The 13,761-nt window shown below is 58.6% G+C and overlaps 1 protein-coding gene across 5 annotated transcripts in view; it reads right to left on the bottom strand.

Annotated features, from left to right (window-relative positions):
• PPP2R3B (protein phosphatase 2 regulatory subunit B''beta) overlaps positions 1–13,761 on the bottom strand; it is a 43,099-nt gene that overhangs the window by 7,025 nt on the left and 22,313 nt on the right. For 4 of the 5 annotated variants that reach the window (XM_032474425.1, XM_032474423.1, XM_032474428.1 and 1 more), the window contains exons 3-8: positions 6,387–6,490; positions 6,107–6,209; positions 5,273–5,347; positions 4,046–4,132; positions 3,092–3,248; positions 293–341 (exon numbers count right to left, since the gene is read on the bottom strand). In XM_032474425.1, the coding sequence (XP_032330316.1) occupies positions 293–341; positions 3,092–3,248; positions 4,046–4,132; positions 5,273–5,347; positions 6,107–6,209; positions 6,387–6,490 (575 nt within the window). Of the gene's footprint in view, positions 1–292; positions 342–3,091; positions 3,249–4,045; positions 4,133–5,272; positions 5,348–6,106; positions 6,210–6,386; positions 6,491–12,655; positions 12,780–13,761 lie in introns of all 5 variants that reach the window. The other variant, XM_032474427.1, reaches the window with a different exon arrangement.

Below are 13,761 nucleotides of genomic sequence, written 5' to 3'. Positions count from 1 at the left end.
TGGCTCCTATTGGGGAGGAGGCCCAAGAGAGACCCTGTGACCACAGACGACGGTCCCCAGGACCCCAGGTGGGCAGGAGCAGCTGCCGTGGTCACAGAGTACTGTGGTCTCAACACCCAACGCCTGCCATGGCACCCGTGTCCCCCTTACTGACGACCTCGTGGGACCAGGCACTTGTTGTCACAACATAAGAACCTCGGGTCAGCAGTACATGAGACAGAACCGGGTGGCTGCACGGAAAATCGGCCGAAACCCTGACTGGATGGGCCGGGTGCAGTGAGTGTGGACGTACCTCGTCACGGCTCCTGAGAAGATTCTCTCGATCATCTTGGTGGAAATGGCTGCAAAGGAGAAGGGGCCGTGAGCCACCACGCATGGCCCTGGCCTGATGTAGCAGCCTCTGGGCGGGCTCGGGTCCTCTCGCCGGGGCCCAGGCCTGGTCGGGGCAGGATCTTGGGACCTGAGTCTCCTGCACACACCCGCCCAGGCCTGCCCAGCGCCTGCCAATCGGGGACCTGAGTCCAAACTAAAGCCACAAGCGAGAAGAGCTGGCCTGGAGGCTCCAAGATGGAAACAGGGTGTGAAGACAGAACATGCCAGTATCCACGCGGTCAGACACTCTGCTCCCAAACCCTCAGCTTGACTGTAGTCTGAACACAAATGCATGTCAAGGCACACTCGACTCGGAAGTAAAAGGGAAAAGCACTGAATGAGGTCGCTGGGGCTGCTGACACGAAGCACCACACACCAGGTGCCTTAAACAGCAGTGGTTTACGGCCTCCAGTCCTGGAGGCTGGAGTCTGAGGTCCAGATGTCAGCAGGGCTGGTTCCTGGGGGATACGCCTTAAGCGTGCAAATTCTGGGGACACAATTAAGACCATCATAGACCCAGAACCTGCAAATGGGACCCATCTGGAAATAGCATCTTTGCAGATGTGATGAAGTGAAGGACCTGAGAGGAGGTCCTCCAGGAGGTGGCCCTGCATCCAAGGACAGTGTCCTCAGAAGAGGAGACACAGACACAGAGGAGAAGCCACGTGGAGACGGAGGCAGAGACAGGAGGGAGGCGGCCACCAGCCCAGGGATGGACGCCTGGAACCCCCAGAAGCTGGAAGAGGCAGGAGGGACCCTCCCTGGAGCCTCCAGGGGGAGCGCAGCCCTGGGACACCTTGACCTCAGACATCTGGTCTCCAGGACTCAGGGAAGGTGGGTGTAGGTCCCTGTTGCTGAGGGGGATGAAGATGGCTGTTTAAGCCCCAGGTTCTGCTCATCTGCTACAATTGTCCCAGGAAACTGCAACCACCCCCTGCCCGGGATGACGGTCCTTCGTAAATACACAAATGCTCCCTGGGAGGATACTTTCCTGGTGTTACGGTCCCCCCCGCCCCCACGACAGCAGCCCCGGGACTCGGACTCACTCCCACGACCAGCGATCTGAAAACAGGGAACCCACTGGTCCGCAGGGACACAGGACAGATCAGCGCCGACCCCCGCCCATTCCCTCCCATGATGGTAGGAAGACCCCTGCTCCTGCAGGAGCCCGTGATGTTTTGAAAGAGGCTCGTGCAAGGGAGGAGACATGTCATGGCACGCACCCACACCCATAACTGGGAGCCCTGTTCTGGGAGCCACCCACTGTTCTGTCCTGGACAACAGGGCCGCCGTCCCTATTACTAATGTTTCCAGCACACGAGGCCACCAGCTACCAGCCTGCTTGGTGACAAACCCCCAAGGCCGGGCCCACGAGAGCCCCCATACATGAGAACTCGATGGAGTGCACGGGGCTATAGGGACGTGGGCTCTCAGGGAGGGGCCACAGGGACGGGCAAGGCCGGGGTGACCCCTGATGTGGCGCCCTCCTCTAGCCACCACGAGCCTGTGCTCGGAGCCACTCCTGTGGGGCTCAGGGCACAGGTAAGAGTTGAGACCACACATCAAGTTCGGAGCAGCATTGAGAGGGACCCACGTCCACCCAGGTGTCCACACACCAGCATCTGCGGGACCCTTGCAGACAGATGTGGGGGAGCAGACGGGCGGCCCCAGGGAGCTCACATCCAGGACTGTCCCGTCCACGCTGAGCACGAATGAAACAAACGTAGAAAATTCAGACGTGCGCTCGCGGGTGCGGTTACGTGAAATAGTCACACCGAACACAGGTCTGAGGAAACCTTCCAGAAAACTAAGAGCCCACACACGGCACGCTCAAATTTCAGGCCATTCTGTGTGCCTTGAAAATTGGATTTCTTATAATGGAGGTGACAGGTGACGATTTTTTTTAACAAAAAAATTATTTGCGTTGGATTCTTCCCTGCTGCACCTGGACCGTGAAGGGGCTTAAAGTCAACTTTTCAAGCCCTTCTGTGGTGAGAAGGCAGGACAGGTGAGGGGTCAGCCCTACAGGCGGGAAGGGAGCCCTCAGACAAACGAGTCTGCTCAGACAGTCTCGTCACAGTGACTGTGGGGCTGACACAGGGCCCAGCACCTCACCCGCCCTCCCCAGCCTGGGGCCAGGCCACCCTCACAGACACGGGGCCATCCCTCCACGGACGCAGGCCCTGACCCGGGAGCAGGAAGTGGGGTGAGGGTGTGACAGGGAGGGTGGAGACACTGGCCACCTGCAGCAACAGTGCTTGCTCACCTGGGGAACAGGTGTTGTGAGCTCAGAGCTGCACCCACAGACTTGCCCAAACTGGGGCTCACCTAGGAGACCTGGAGGAATCTGACAGGTGGGTGGCGGTCTCCCAACACTCAGGACAGACCAAGGGGCCTCGGGGTGGGAAGAGCCCCGCAAGTGGGGGTGGAGGTGGCAGGCGTGGAGGTGGCAGGCGTGGAGGAGCAGCCGGCACTGCTGAGGCCTCCCTCCCTCCCTCCCGCCACAGGACCTGAGCGGGCCCTCCCCGTGTGCCCTCGTGGGTCCTGACGTGTGTCCCTGCCTCCTGTGTGTCCTGCAGTGAAAGCCACTCCGGGGGGGACAGCATGAGGCGTCAGGCCTCCAGGATCAGGGGCAGCAGCCGTGGCTGGTCTCATGGGAGGGCAGAGCCCACGCCCACCCTGGCCGCGGGTCCCCGCCATCCACAGGCCGCGTCCTCACCGTGGTCGTTGTGCCGGGCCAGGTCCTGCGCATCGATGAGAAGGTCATGGTCCGTGTCCAGCTCCCAGAACTTGCAGTAGATGACGTAGAAGTGCTCGTAAGAGAAATACTCTGTCAGCTGGTTGATGTCCGCCTCCTCTTCCAGGAGCGCCACATTCTGCAGGCACAAACCCGAGAGTTTCCGTGGCAGCCGGGCCTCCTGCAGGTGGGACCCCAGGGTCTCACAGGTGACTGTGGGGGCTCAGAGCTGGTGGAGACCCGCTCAGGGGTTGGGAGCTCAGTACCCAGGGGAGGGGCGCCCCCGGGTCAGGGCCGCCTCACAGCCATGGGGAGCAGCACCGTGAGCAGGTATGCTGACGCAGGCAGGTCAGCACCCCACCTTGTGAACACGCCCATCCACAGAACTGGGTGTGGGCATGGGAGATGCCAGCTCCCAGAGGGCGGGCTGTGCCTCCTGGACAGGTGGAAGGATGGACGCAGGATGAATGGAAGGAAGGGAGGGATGATGGATGGATGGGTGGGTGGGTGGTGGGTGGGGGAGGGAGGATGATGGCGGATGGGGTTTGGGTGGGTGGAAGGAGGGAGGGGTGATGGGTGGGTGGGTGGTGGGTGGGGCAGGGAGGGAGGGATCAGTGGGTGATGGTGGGGGAGGGGAGGGAGAATGACAGTGGATGGGGGTTGGGTGGGTGGAAGGAAGTAGGGATGATGGGTGGGTTGGGGATGGAGGGTGATGGTGGATGGGGGTTGGGTGGGTGGAAGGAAGTAGGGATGACTGGGTGGGTTGGGGAGGGAGGGTGATGGTGGATGGGGGTTGGGTGGGTGGAAGGAAGTAGGGATGACGGGTGGGTGGGGGGGAGTTGGGTGGTGCAGGGGGAGTGAGGGACGATGCAAGAGGGGAGGGGCGAGGGGACAGGAGGACGTGAGGAACCCACCTCGCCCTGCTGCCCCGCCCACCTGCAGGAAGGTGCTCCTCCGGAGCTCTGCGCATGTGATCCTCCCCGACCAGGACCTGTTGACCGTGTAGAAGATCCTCTGTATGACCTGAGGGAGGAGGTCTGTTAGCGGAGCCCGGGACCCTGGGGGCTGCACATGGCCCCACCGGGGACCTCGCCTGGGACTGTTGGGCCTCACCAGGAATCAGCGGACCCTAGGCTGCAGGACCCTGCGTGGCCAGCAGAGGGCGCCTGGCCCACACGCATCAGCCAGTCCCACAGGGTCCTGCCTCTGGCCCGGGGTGGCACTCAGTGGGGAGGAGCTGTCCCTCCGGCCACATTCCACACCCTGGGGGGCGCATATGCAGGAGGTGGACAACCCGAGCGGGCAGGGGATGGGGAGGGAGGGGCAGGGGACAGGAGCTCCTGGAAGGCTGGAGTCCTCCTTACACTGGGCTTGGTTTAAAAAACGGCTTCAAAAGCTTCCGCAAACAACTTACTATGGAATGGACAGCATTAATTTAAGACCAGAGAGTGACCCCCTTCCCCCTGCACAGTAAGACCCAGATGGGGGTGTCCCCAGCGACAAAGTCCCCTCCCCTGCCCTCACCCCAGACAGGCCCCTCCCTGCCCTGTGCTCTGAGGATCCGGCGTGCTCACGGAGCCCTGGGCACACAGCTGGGTTTAGGTCAGCCCTCACTGTTCTCTGAATAAACCCCAATTCCGATCACCATACTTGGTGACGCCCCCCCCAGGGTGACAGTGGACCGTTGACCGGGATGAGGCGGCCTGGCTCTCCCCCCTGTGTCCGCTCTGCTCTGCAGGACAAATGCAAGCTTCCAGCAGCACGCCCTCGGGCTGCCCGGGCCACTCGGGCTCAGAGTTGGAGGAGGAGCGTGTGGGAGGAGCCGTCCTCCGCAGGTGACCCTGACCAGGACAGGTGCAGGGGGGAGGACTGTGATGTCCTCAAGTCTCTCTCCTGAAGGTAAGGAGACCCCCAGGCTGGGGCCCAGGACACGCTGTTAACCCCCTCCTGCCCAGACCCCAGACAGGGTCTCTGACGCCCCTCACTCGGGCTTGCTGTGCTGCAGTCAGACCGTGGGGCTCCCCCAGGGCGCCCGGCTGCGCGTCCGGATCAGAGACGCCCTCACCCCACGCACAAGCCCAGGGAGAGGGTGGCTGGCATCAGCTTCATAGAGAGGAAGCAGGGCCCGCAGAGGCCTCGTGGCCGGGCCTGCTCAATACTCACGGTGGTGATGTAGCGGGAATGGAACTCGGACGCCTCCTTCAGAAACGCCAGGCCAGGGTGCGTGTTCACCACGTCCTGCACACGGGGGACAAGACACGCCTGGGACGTGCTGGCCCGCGGGGACCAGAAGCGTCTCCTGTGAAGCACAGTGGCCCACACAGCCAGCCACGAGCCGCTCACACACGATCACCCCAAACGCTCGAGTCTATGAAATCACGTCAAGGTTACATGGGACATCTGGGCCACGAGCTCGGGACGCACATGGCAGCACCGCTCACGGCCGGGGCAACCTGGCTTGTGTTGTGTGAACACGTGAGCAGCCGACACCCAGGTCCCCTTCAAACTTCGAGAAAGGGAATTTGAAGTGCCCTCATGCAACAAAGGGCTCCACCAACCCCAGGAGCCCTTATGTCTCCTCTATCCCACCTGCCTCGGGGGCTTCAGTGACGCCGTGTTTCAGTGGAACACGGGGTGACACGTAACCATGCATCATCTTTAGTTCTCTGCCACGGAACGGACAACGAAGTGCCAAACAAACAGCGCTAAGAGGGGCTGGAGCAGCGCCTGGAGAATAAGCGTCCCGCTGACCGCAACCCGCTTTATGGAGAAAGCCTCACGCACCACAGAGCTCACCCCGCCATCAGACCACACCTCCCAGGCTCAGGGGTGCACCTGTCTGCTCCGTCCTGCCCCCAAACAGGTGTGGAGGGCCGCACAGAGCCAGCTTCGGGGGAGGCGGCGCCCCCAGGACGGAGCAGACCCCAGCCCAGGCGGGGTGCAGACACAAGAGTGGCTGAGAGGGCTACAGGGTGCGGGGCGCTCGTGGGGACATACCTGCAGGAAGGGGACGAAGTCCTCCTGTACAAGGTAGTTGCAGCCGGGATTCATGAGCAGGTGGACAAACTTGGCCGCATCGTCATGACAGTTCTGCAGGACTCTAGTGACAGGACACCCCGCTGTCCTCCCAGGTCTGCCCACAGCCCCCACCCGGACTCAGGGTCAGGTGCCCTATGACGGGGAGAAGGGAGGGCCGGGCGGGCCTGCAGGTCCGTGTCCGCCCCTCCCATCCCAGCAGCAGGGCATCATGGGGATGCCGTGCCCGCCCCGGACTCACTTTCTCCACATGGCGACGAACTTGTGGACAGACACGGAGCCCGTGCGCTCCCCGCCGGCCCCGCAGAAGAGTGGCCCCTTCCAGTAGAGAGGGCAGCCGCAGGCCTGCAGCAGAGGACACGCAGGTCAGCGCTCCGCACCCTGCGCCACTGGAGCCCCCACACGGCTGTGCAAACCTCAGGCCTCCCCCGGAGAGCCTGTGGCTTCCACGACGGCCAGCGGGCATCATGGGGCAGGAGGACGCTGCGCTTCCAGCTGTCACCCCAGGACAAACGCAGTGTCCCTGCGGACCCTCCATGACTGGAGGCGGCATGCGGCCACCATGACTGAGGCAGCTGACAAGTCCCCAAACCATGGGGGTGAAACAGCTTCTGATGACCCGTAACCGGAGGTCATGAGAGGTCACAGGAGGTGACGGGAGCGTAAACGACACTGCAGGTTAGGACACACTAGGGACGCTGGGACACATCACATCCTGGGGACTGCGGTGACATCAGGGTGATGTTTACTGCTTTTGATGCAGGTACCAACCGGGACAGAGGCTGAAAACCCAGCATCTGAGCTTCCACCTCGAACACAAGGGAAAACGGGGGGGGGGCAGAGAGGAGAAGGCAGAGACACACAGAGAAAGTCACACGACAACCTGTTCCTCAGAAAGAGTTTGAACAACGAATTCCCACTCAGCAAACCCTCTGAGAGTCAGAGACAGAAAATCGAGTTCTCTGGGTCAGCAGCCAGGGCGGGGAGGACAGGACAGGAGATGGACGCTCCGGAGCCCAGGCCGGGGGTGTGATGACCGCAGGGACACAGACAAAGCCCTCCCTGCACTGATGCGTCTGGTCAGAACCCACAACGGGAAAGGCGGGGTCTGATGCCGCGGGAGGCTGAGCCATGATTTAACGTTCCCACGGGAGTCTGGACCCCGGGCTCCCCAGTGAGAGTCTGGACGATGGGAACGACATCACACGGACCGCAACCCTCTTCCGGAGAACGGGCGCAGGGACCCCCAGTCCAGGAGATGTACACCTGGAGCCCGGGGCGGGGCCGGGGCGGCCCTCTCAGGACAGAGACACAGACACCACACAGTGCACGCTGGACACTGAATTCAGCAACGAGAAGGACCAATCCCAACCAGGTGGGCACCAGGCCGGGGACAGGGCAGGAGGGAACAGCGCCTCGTAACGCAGGCGCGCACGACTCAGCTCGTGTCAGCCCACGGGGACGCGGCTCCAGGCCTGGGCAGGTGGAGCTCTACCACGAACAAAGGGGGAACACAATCCTGGATGGAGGCCCCACGTTGTTAACATGCCTGCTGTTCCCCAAACGACTCGGATTCGAGCAGAAACAGACCCCCTGTTTAAAATGCATAGGTAAACGCGCAGGGCGGTCAGGCCCCCGTGGAGTCCCAGCAGCGAGGCTGTGGACACATGGCCAGGGACCCACGGAGGGACAGAGCTTAGGGACCCCACCCCTCCCACTGACTCAGCGCAGTCAGAGCCGCTGCCTCAGTGGGGACGTTGCCTCCAGGCAGCCTGGCTGTCCGGGCAACCGCATAAACCCGTTCCAAGTACTGGCACACGAGAGACCACAGCCGCAGGTGTGAACACACGTGGGCAGGGGAACTGCTGACCCCAGAAGGAGAAGGGTGAAGCCCGGCCTGACGCTGCGGCGGCGAAGACGCGGACACCTGAAGGAGGTGCTCTGAGGCACACTCTGAGTGAGTGGTCTGGTTACAGCTACGAACCCACGCCTGAGAGAAAGATGAATAGCGTGTGGCCAGAGCACCTGTTTGGATCCCCACGAGGGGTTTATGCCGGGTTATCGCCATATACTGCCACCCTTGCTGTGTGAATCACGTTGCTTGTGGTCTCCTGTGTCATCGGTGTATGTAAAAGCCCAAGACCAAACCGGAGCATTTATTTAGGGCTTTCTGTTTGTCCTCTGGGATTTTCGTTTCATTTTGTTTTGGTGCCATTTCTCCATTTACTGCCAAGTCAGTTTTATGGTGCTTAAAATTTTTACTGTTGTTAAACAGAGGAAAAGAACAGGAGGGAAAAAACCAAACCTGTTCTTGTCTGAGAGTAGGATGTTCCCAGGGAGAATATACGGGTTCCACTTGGTTCCTGAAATCACCACAGGCCCGGAGTTCGGCCCGGCTGGTTGGTGCCAAGGCAAAGCGCTTAGAGAGGATCAGTGGCTATTTACAGTTTTACAGCACGGTGCTGAGGAGCGGTGGCCTTTGAAGGGCTCTGCACACGCCTGCAATTTCAGACACTCTGAAAAAGTGGGAAAGATGATGGGATGCCCTGTGGGCAAGCACTTGTGCTACTACAGGAGGGAAAATCTGAAAAGGAAAGGAATGCGCGTTAGGATATGATCCTTCGAACATCCACTCTCCGGCTGAGCCAGCTGTCCCAGCCGCTCTGGCTGCTCTGCCAGTGTATCCACTCCTTCCTACACAGCCAGCCCCAGTTCCTGGCACTGGGGCTCAGGAAGTGGTCGGACTGGCTCCCCCTCCTTAGAGGGATCAATTAGAAAATCCTTGTTAGTTCCTGGGGCACAGGGACCGGGTCTGGTGTTGCCATCTGAGAGCTGACAAGGCACTGCGTTCGGACCAGGAGCCACCCTCGGCACGGGACAATTCCTTCTACACCATTAACCCACAGGGGCCCTAAATGCTAATGGCCAGTAGTCTGGGTTTGATAAAATCAAAGAAACCCCAGCAAAAAGCAAGTAAAGACCCCTCTGAAGCTGGGGGAAGGAGTTATCAGGTCGACAGGAGACTGCAAGGCCCATGAAAGTGCTCGCACGCTACAAGCGAGGGACCTGCAGTAATCAGTGCCGCCCTCTCAGCTGGCAGAGGTTGCTTTCCTAGGCTACCCGACAGGGAAACGCTCACTCCAGACACTCACCGCTTCACCCGGGGGTGCCCCGTGTCCTTCACCACAACCTCACTCAGCTCATGTCTTGGCTTCCTTGACTCTGTGCTGTGTCAGAGACGTGTACTTTACCAGCTGGACATGTGCGGCTGTACTGGCGACAAGCGCAGGTTCAGCCGAGCCCGGCTATTCTATGCCAGTCTTCACCAGCACTGGACCCCCCCAGTGATAAAATGCCGCAGCTAAGGAAACGGCCGGCACTGGGCCCCCCCCAGTGATAAAATGCCGCAGCTAAGGAAACGGCCGGCACTGGGCCCCCCCCAGTGATAAAATGCCACAGCTAAGGAAACGGCCGGCACTGGGCCCCCCCCCAGTGATAAAATGCCACAGCTAAGGAAACGGCCGGCACTGGGCCCCCCCCAGTGATAAAATGCCGCAGCTAAGGAAACAGCTGCTGATTGGGAAACTTGATCACAGCAGGATGCTGCGTGCTCTCAGAGCCTGTCCCATCCTTGCACATGAAGAGGTGATGGCTTCCAGGAAGGGAGACACCCAGGCGGCTTTCCAGAGAGCACATTTTTGCGTTGGTATGAGCAGCTTCCATTAACTTAGGTTCTACGACGTGCTGTTCTATCTCTGGGCCCTTTTCCCCAAGGAGGCTGGAAAGGAACCGGCAATACAGTTCCTGGTGTGACCTTTGGATGTTATGCTTCGTTGGACTTGCTGGCATCTTGGGTATGTAGAAAACAGCGTGTGCGTACTGGAGCACAAGTCGTACCAGGGATGTGTGTCTCAGGAAAAATTACAGTCCTCCGGTGCGTACTGGAGCAAGGCCTAAAAGGACCCGTGTTCCCTGCTGTGTGTTTTCCAATGAGAATAACTCACTCAGTAAGTTTCGCTGCAGCAGTAACTCCGTCTTCGTCTGTCCTCACCAGGGCGCTTCCAAATGATGTGGCCACAGTACTGGGAAGTCTTGACGCTTTTTCTCGACTGGCACTAATGCTGGGGCTTCCTTTCGGCGGCTTCTTGTGTCAGTCCTCTGCCTGTGCAGGGCCCTGTATTTTTAGGGGATACATAGTTCTACCCACCAACGTGCGCACTTTACGTAATTGTGAGTCTGATCCAGGAAAACAATTAAGAAGGCTAGGAGCCCCTCGTATTGTAAAAGGAGAGGAACACTCTGATGAATGTAGAGGCCCAGGGGCTCCTGTAGATCTGAGGCTCCCAATTCCAATTTCCCCACAGGAGCCCCAGGTAGCTTTGACAGTGGGGGACAAACCGATTGACTTTCTAACAGATATGGGTGCAACATACTCTGTGGTAAACACTAAGGTGGCACCGAAGACTCCCCAGTCCATCCCAGTCACAGGAGTTTCTGGAGAAGTACAAAAGCGTTCATTCTGACAACCCCTGGAATGCCAGCTAGGGGACCTCACCATGAAGCACAGCTTCTTGTATATGCCAGAGTGTCCAGTCCCTCTTTGGGGCCGAGATCTCCTTTGTAAATTAAATGCTCAAATAACTTTTTCAGCAGAACAGCTTGACATCAGGGTCCCACTGGAGCACACTTTAAGCCTGCAGATGGCACTCACGGAAAGCCCAGAAAACGACACAGAGCTCTTTCCCCCGAGGTCTATGAAGGCCATAAGCGTGGGCCGACGGCACCCCAGGGAAGGCCAGAAATGCATGGCCAATACATATGCCATTGAAAGGCGATGCTGGGACACCTGAGCTAAAACTGTCCTCTGAGACAAGAGGCCCAAGAGGGAATTCAGCCAATTCTCGAGAAGTTTCTCAAACCAGGACTGATTAAACCTTGCAGGTCCCCATACAACACCCCTGTCCTCCCAGTCAAAAAGCCAAACCCAGCAGAGCCTCGCTTTGTCCAAGACTTAAGGGCTATGAATGAGGCAGTCCGAGACTTACACGCTGTAGTGCCTAATCCGCTCATTCTGCTCACAGCCGTCCCAGGACAATACAGCTGGTTCTCGGCTTTGGACTTGGAAGGTGCTTTTTTCTGCATTCCCACTGCAGAAGAATCACAGCAGCTATTTGCGTTTGAGTGGCAGAGCCCAGAAACGCAGGCAGTCCAACAGTATTGGACAGTCCTGCCTCAGGAATTTAAGAATGCTCCTGGCCTTGTTTGGGGAAATGTCAGCTACCAGCCAGTGTTCTCAGAAAAGGCCAAGGAGAGGCCCGAAGAGTGGGGTTTCCCTCTTGATCACAGCTCACCTGGCTGGAAATGTAGTGCACGAGGAACTGTCTTAGGCCCTGAGGCACCTTGGACGCTACGCTGCAGCACACACATAACAGTACCCACTACGGGAGAGACGCCGCCTTACAATGGGTTCAAAAGTATATAATGGGGCCTGACCTGCAAAAGACCATCGAGCGAGTCACTGAGAACTGTGTGATTTGTGCTAAAATAACCCAGAGTCCACCGTCAGACCTCCCCAGATGGGGACCCAACACAGAGGAACCTGCCCCACTGAGGACTGGCACATAGACTCGACTCCACTGTCTCGAGCCGCAGGAAATGTCAGATACCTCCCAGTGTTTGTGGACACTTTCTCAGGATGGGCGGAGGCACAGCCCACTCGGACAGAAAAAGCCTTCAAAGTGGTTCAAGCCTCCTTAGGGCAGTCACCCCCGATGTGGACTGCCTGGTACTCTGCAAAGTGACAACGGGCCTGCTTGTGTCTGCAGCAAACCCCACAAAGCTCTAAGGGGTTTATCAGGTTAAAGTTACAAATGAAGAGAAAGAGGAAAAAAAAAAAAAGAGAGAGAGAGATTATCCTGCAGACTAAAGACACCCAGGAGTGCTCCCTGTCCAAGGCTGAGCAACTCCATTCCGTAATCACCCCCTCGTCGCCCCTTTTCAGCAGGAGGTAGCCAGAGCGGTGGCCGCCCCTTTTGCCACAAGGCTGTGAATGGACACTGACAGGGGGGCACTGAAACAGAAAAGAACAAATCTGACTCCGTACTACATCTGCTCCTTTGGCTTGAACCCTGGGCCCTGTTTCCTAGGCTGAGTCTTGCCAGCTCTGCACTCACGTGAAGATAACAAGTTGCAGAACAGAGGAAAACATTTGTTTTGTTGGAGGTTTTGCAGGAGCACCATGACCTGGCCCACATGGACGGCTGCAGGAACAAAGAACTCCCATACCAAGAAGTTTGCAACAACCACCATACTCCCTTCCCTGCTTTTTTGTACAAAAGGAGCCTGTGTTCTGACTGGAGCAGCATGGTTCTCTGAGACATGAGTCTGCCATCCTCGGTCTGCAGCTTTCCAAATAAAGTCGGTATTCCTTGCCCCAACACCTTGTCTTCCGACTTGGTGGCCTGTCGTGCAGCGAGCAGAACAAGTCTGGACTCGGTTACACTCACCCACCTGCAGGGCTGAAGTTCCACCGCCAGTACCAAGTGCTGACACATAACAGCGCGACCAGCAGCTTGCACGCCCCCGGCTGGAAGTGTGGGCCAGACAGCCACTTTGCAAAACGGCTTTACAGTCTCTATGAAATTAAACACACGGTCACCAGGTGGCCCAGCAATTCAACCCTGAGGCCCTTATAACCGAGAAATGCACACATGCACACAAATCTGGCCTACAGACACACCCAGCACCTTCACTCAGGAGACAGGACCGTAACAAGCAGTCCTCTACCAGGAAACAGGAAACCAGCCGGCCAGCTGCCCAGGACACGGCTGAGCAGCAAATGGCACGGACGAGTATCACAACCACGTGCGCAAAAGAAGTCGGAAACCAGAGACCACTCGGAACACGATCTTGTTCACGTGAAATTCTACAAAAGGCAAAACACAAGCACCAGAGGGCCAGGGAGAGAGGGTGAGATGGGGGACCTGGGACCCGCTACGCTCTGCTGCAGTGCTGACTCCGGGACAAACGTCTCCTCCAGCAATAGACTCAAGGAAACAATAAAGGACCAAAAATAACTGCAGGCATGCGCAGTTGGGGCAGGTTACGAACAACACGATACAAAAAGACCAAACCCAGCTGCCACTTCTGAGCAAAAGCAGGTGCCAGGTGTGCTCCCTGCACACAGCACCACCAAGGGGGTGAGCCGCCCCTCCTGCCCGACCCGACACGCCCCCACCCTCACCCCATTTGAGGGTCCTGCTCACCCCTCCCTCCCCTAGCACCCCCCAAGGGCCCCTGTTTCTTGCTCTCACTCCCCCTGCTGCAGCACAAGTCCCAGCAAAGCCTCCCCTGAACTCCTCGTCTGGCCTCATGCATTTCCACGGAGTAGGGGTCCGAGGACCCAGGTGGGTAAGAAGGGGTGGGATCGAGTACGAGAGTACCCGGGACATTCTGGGGGCAGCGCTCCCCACCCTGTGTGAAGCGGGTGCACATTTGTCGAGTGCGTCACACTGCATGTTTGTAACTAGGGAGTCTGCTCTGTGTCAGTTTTACCCCAGTAAAGCTGACTGAAGGAAAGCATGGATTGTTCAATTCAAGAGCTACAAAAAACAACA

Source organism: Camelus ferus, chromosome X, assembly GCF_009834535.1.
Source record: "Camelus ferus isolate YT-003-E chromosome X, BCGSAC_Cfer_1.0, whole genome shotgun sequence".
NCBI lineage: Eukaryota > Metazoa > Chordata > Mammalia > Artiodactyla > Camelidae > Camelus > Camelus ferus.
The sequence above is the reverse complement of the archived record's forward strand: the minus strand, read 5'-3'. Positions and strand labels throughout refer to the sequence as shown.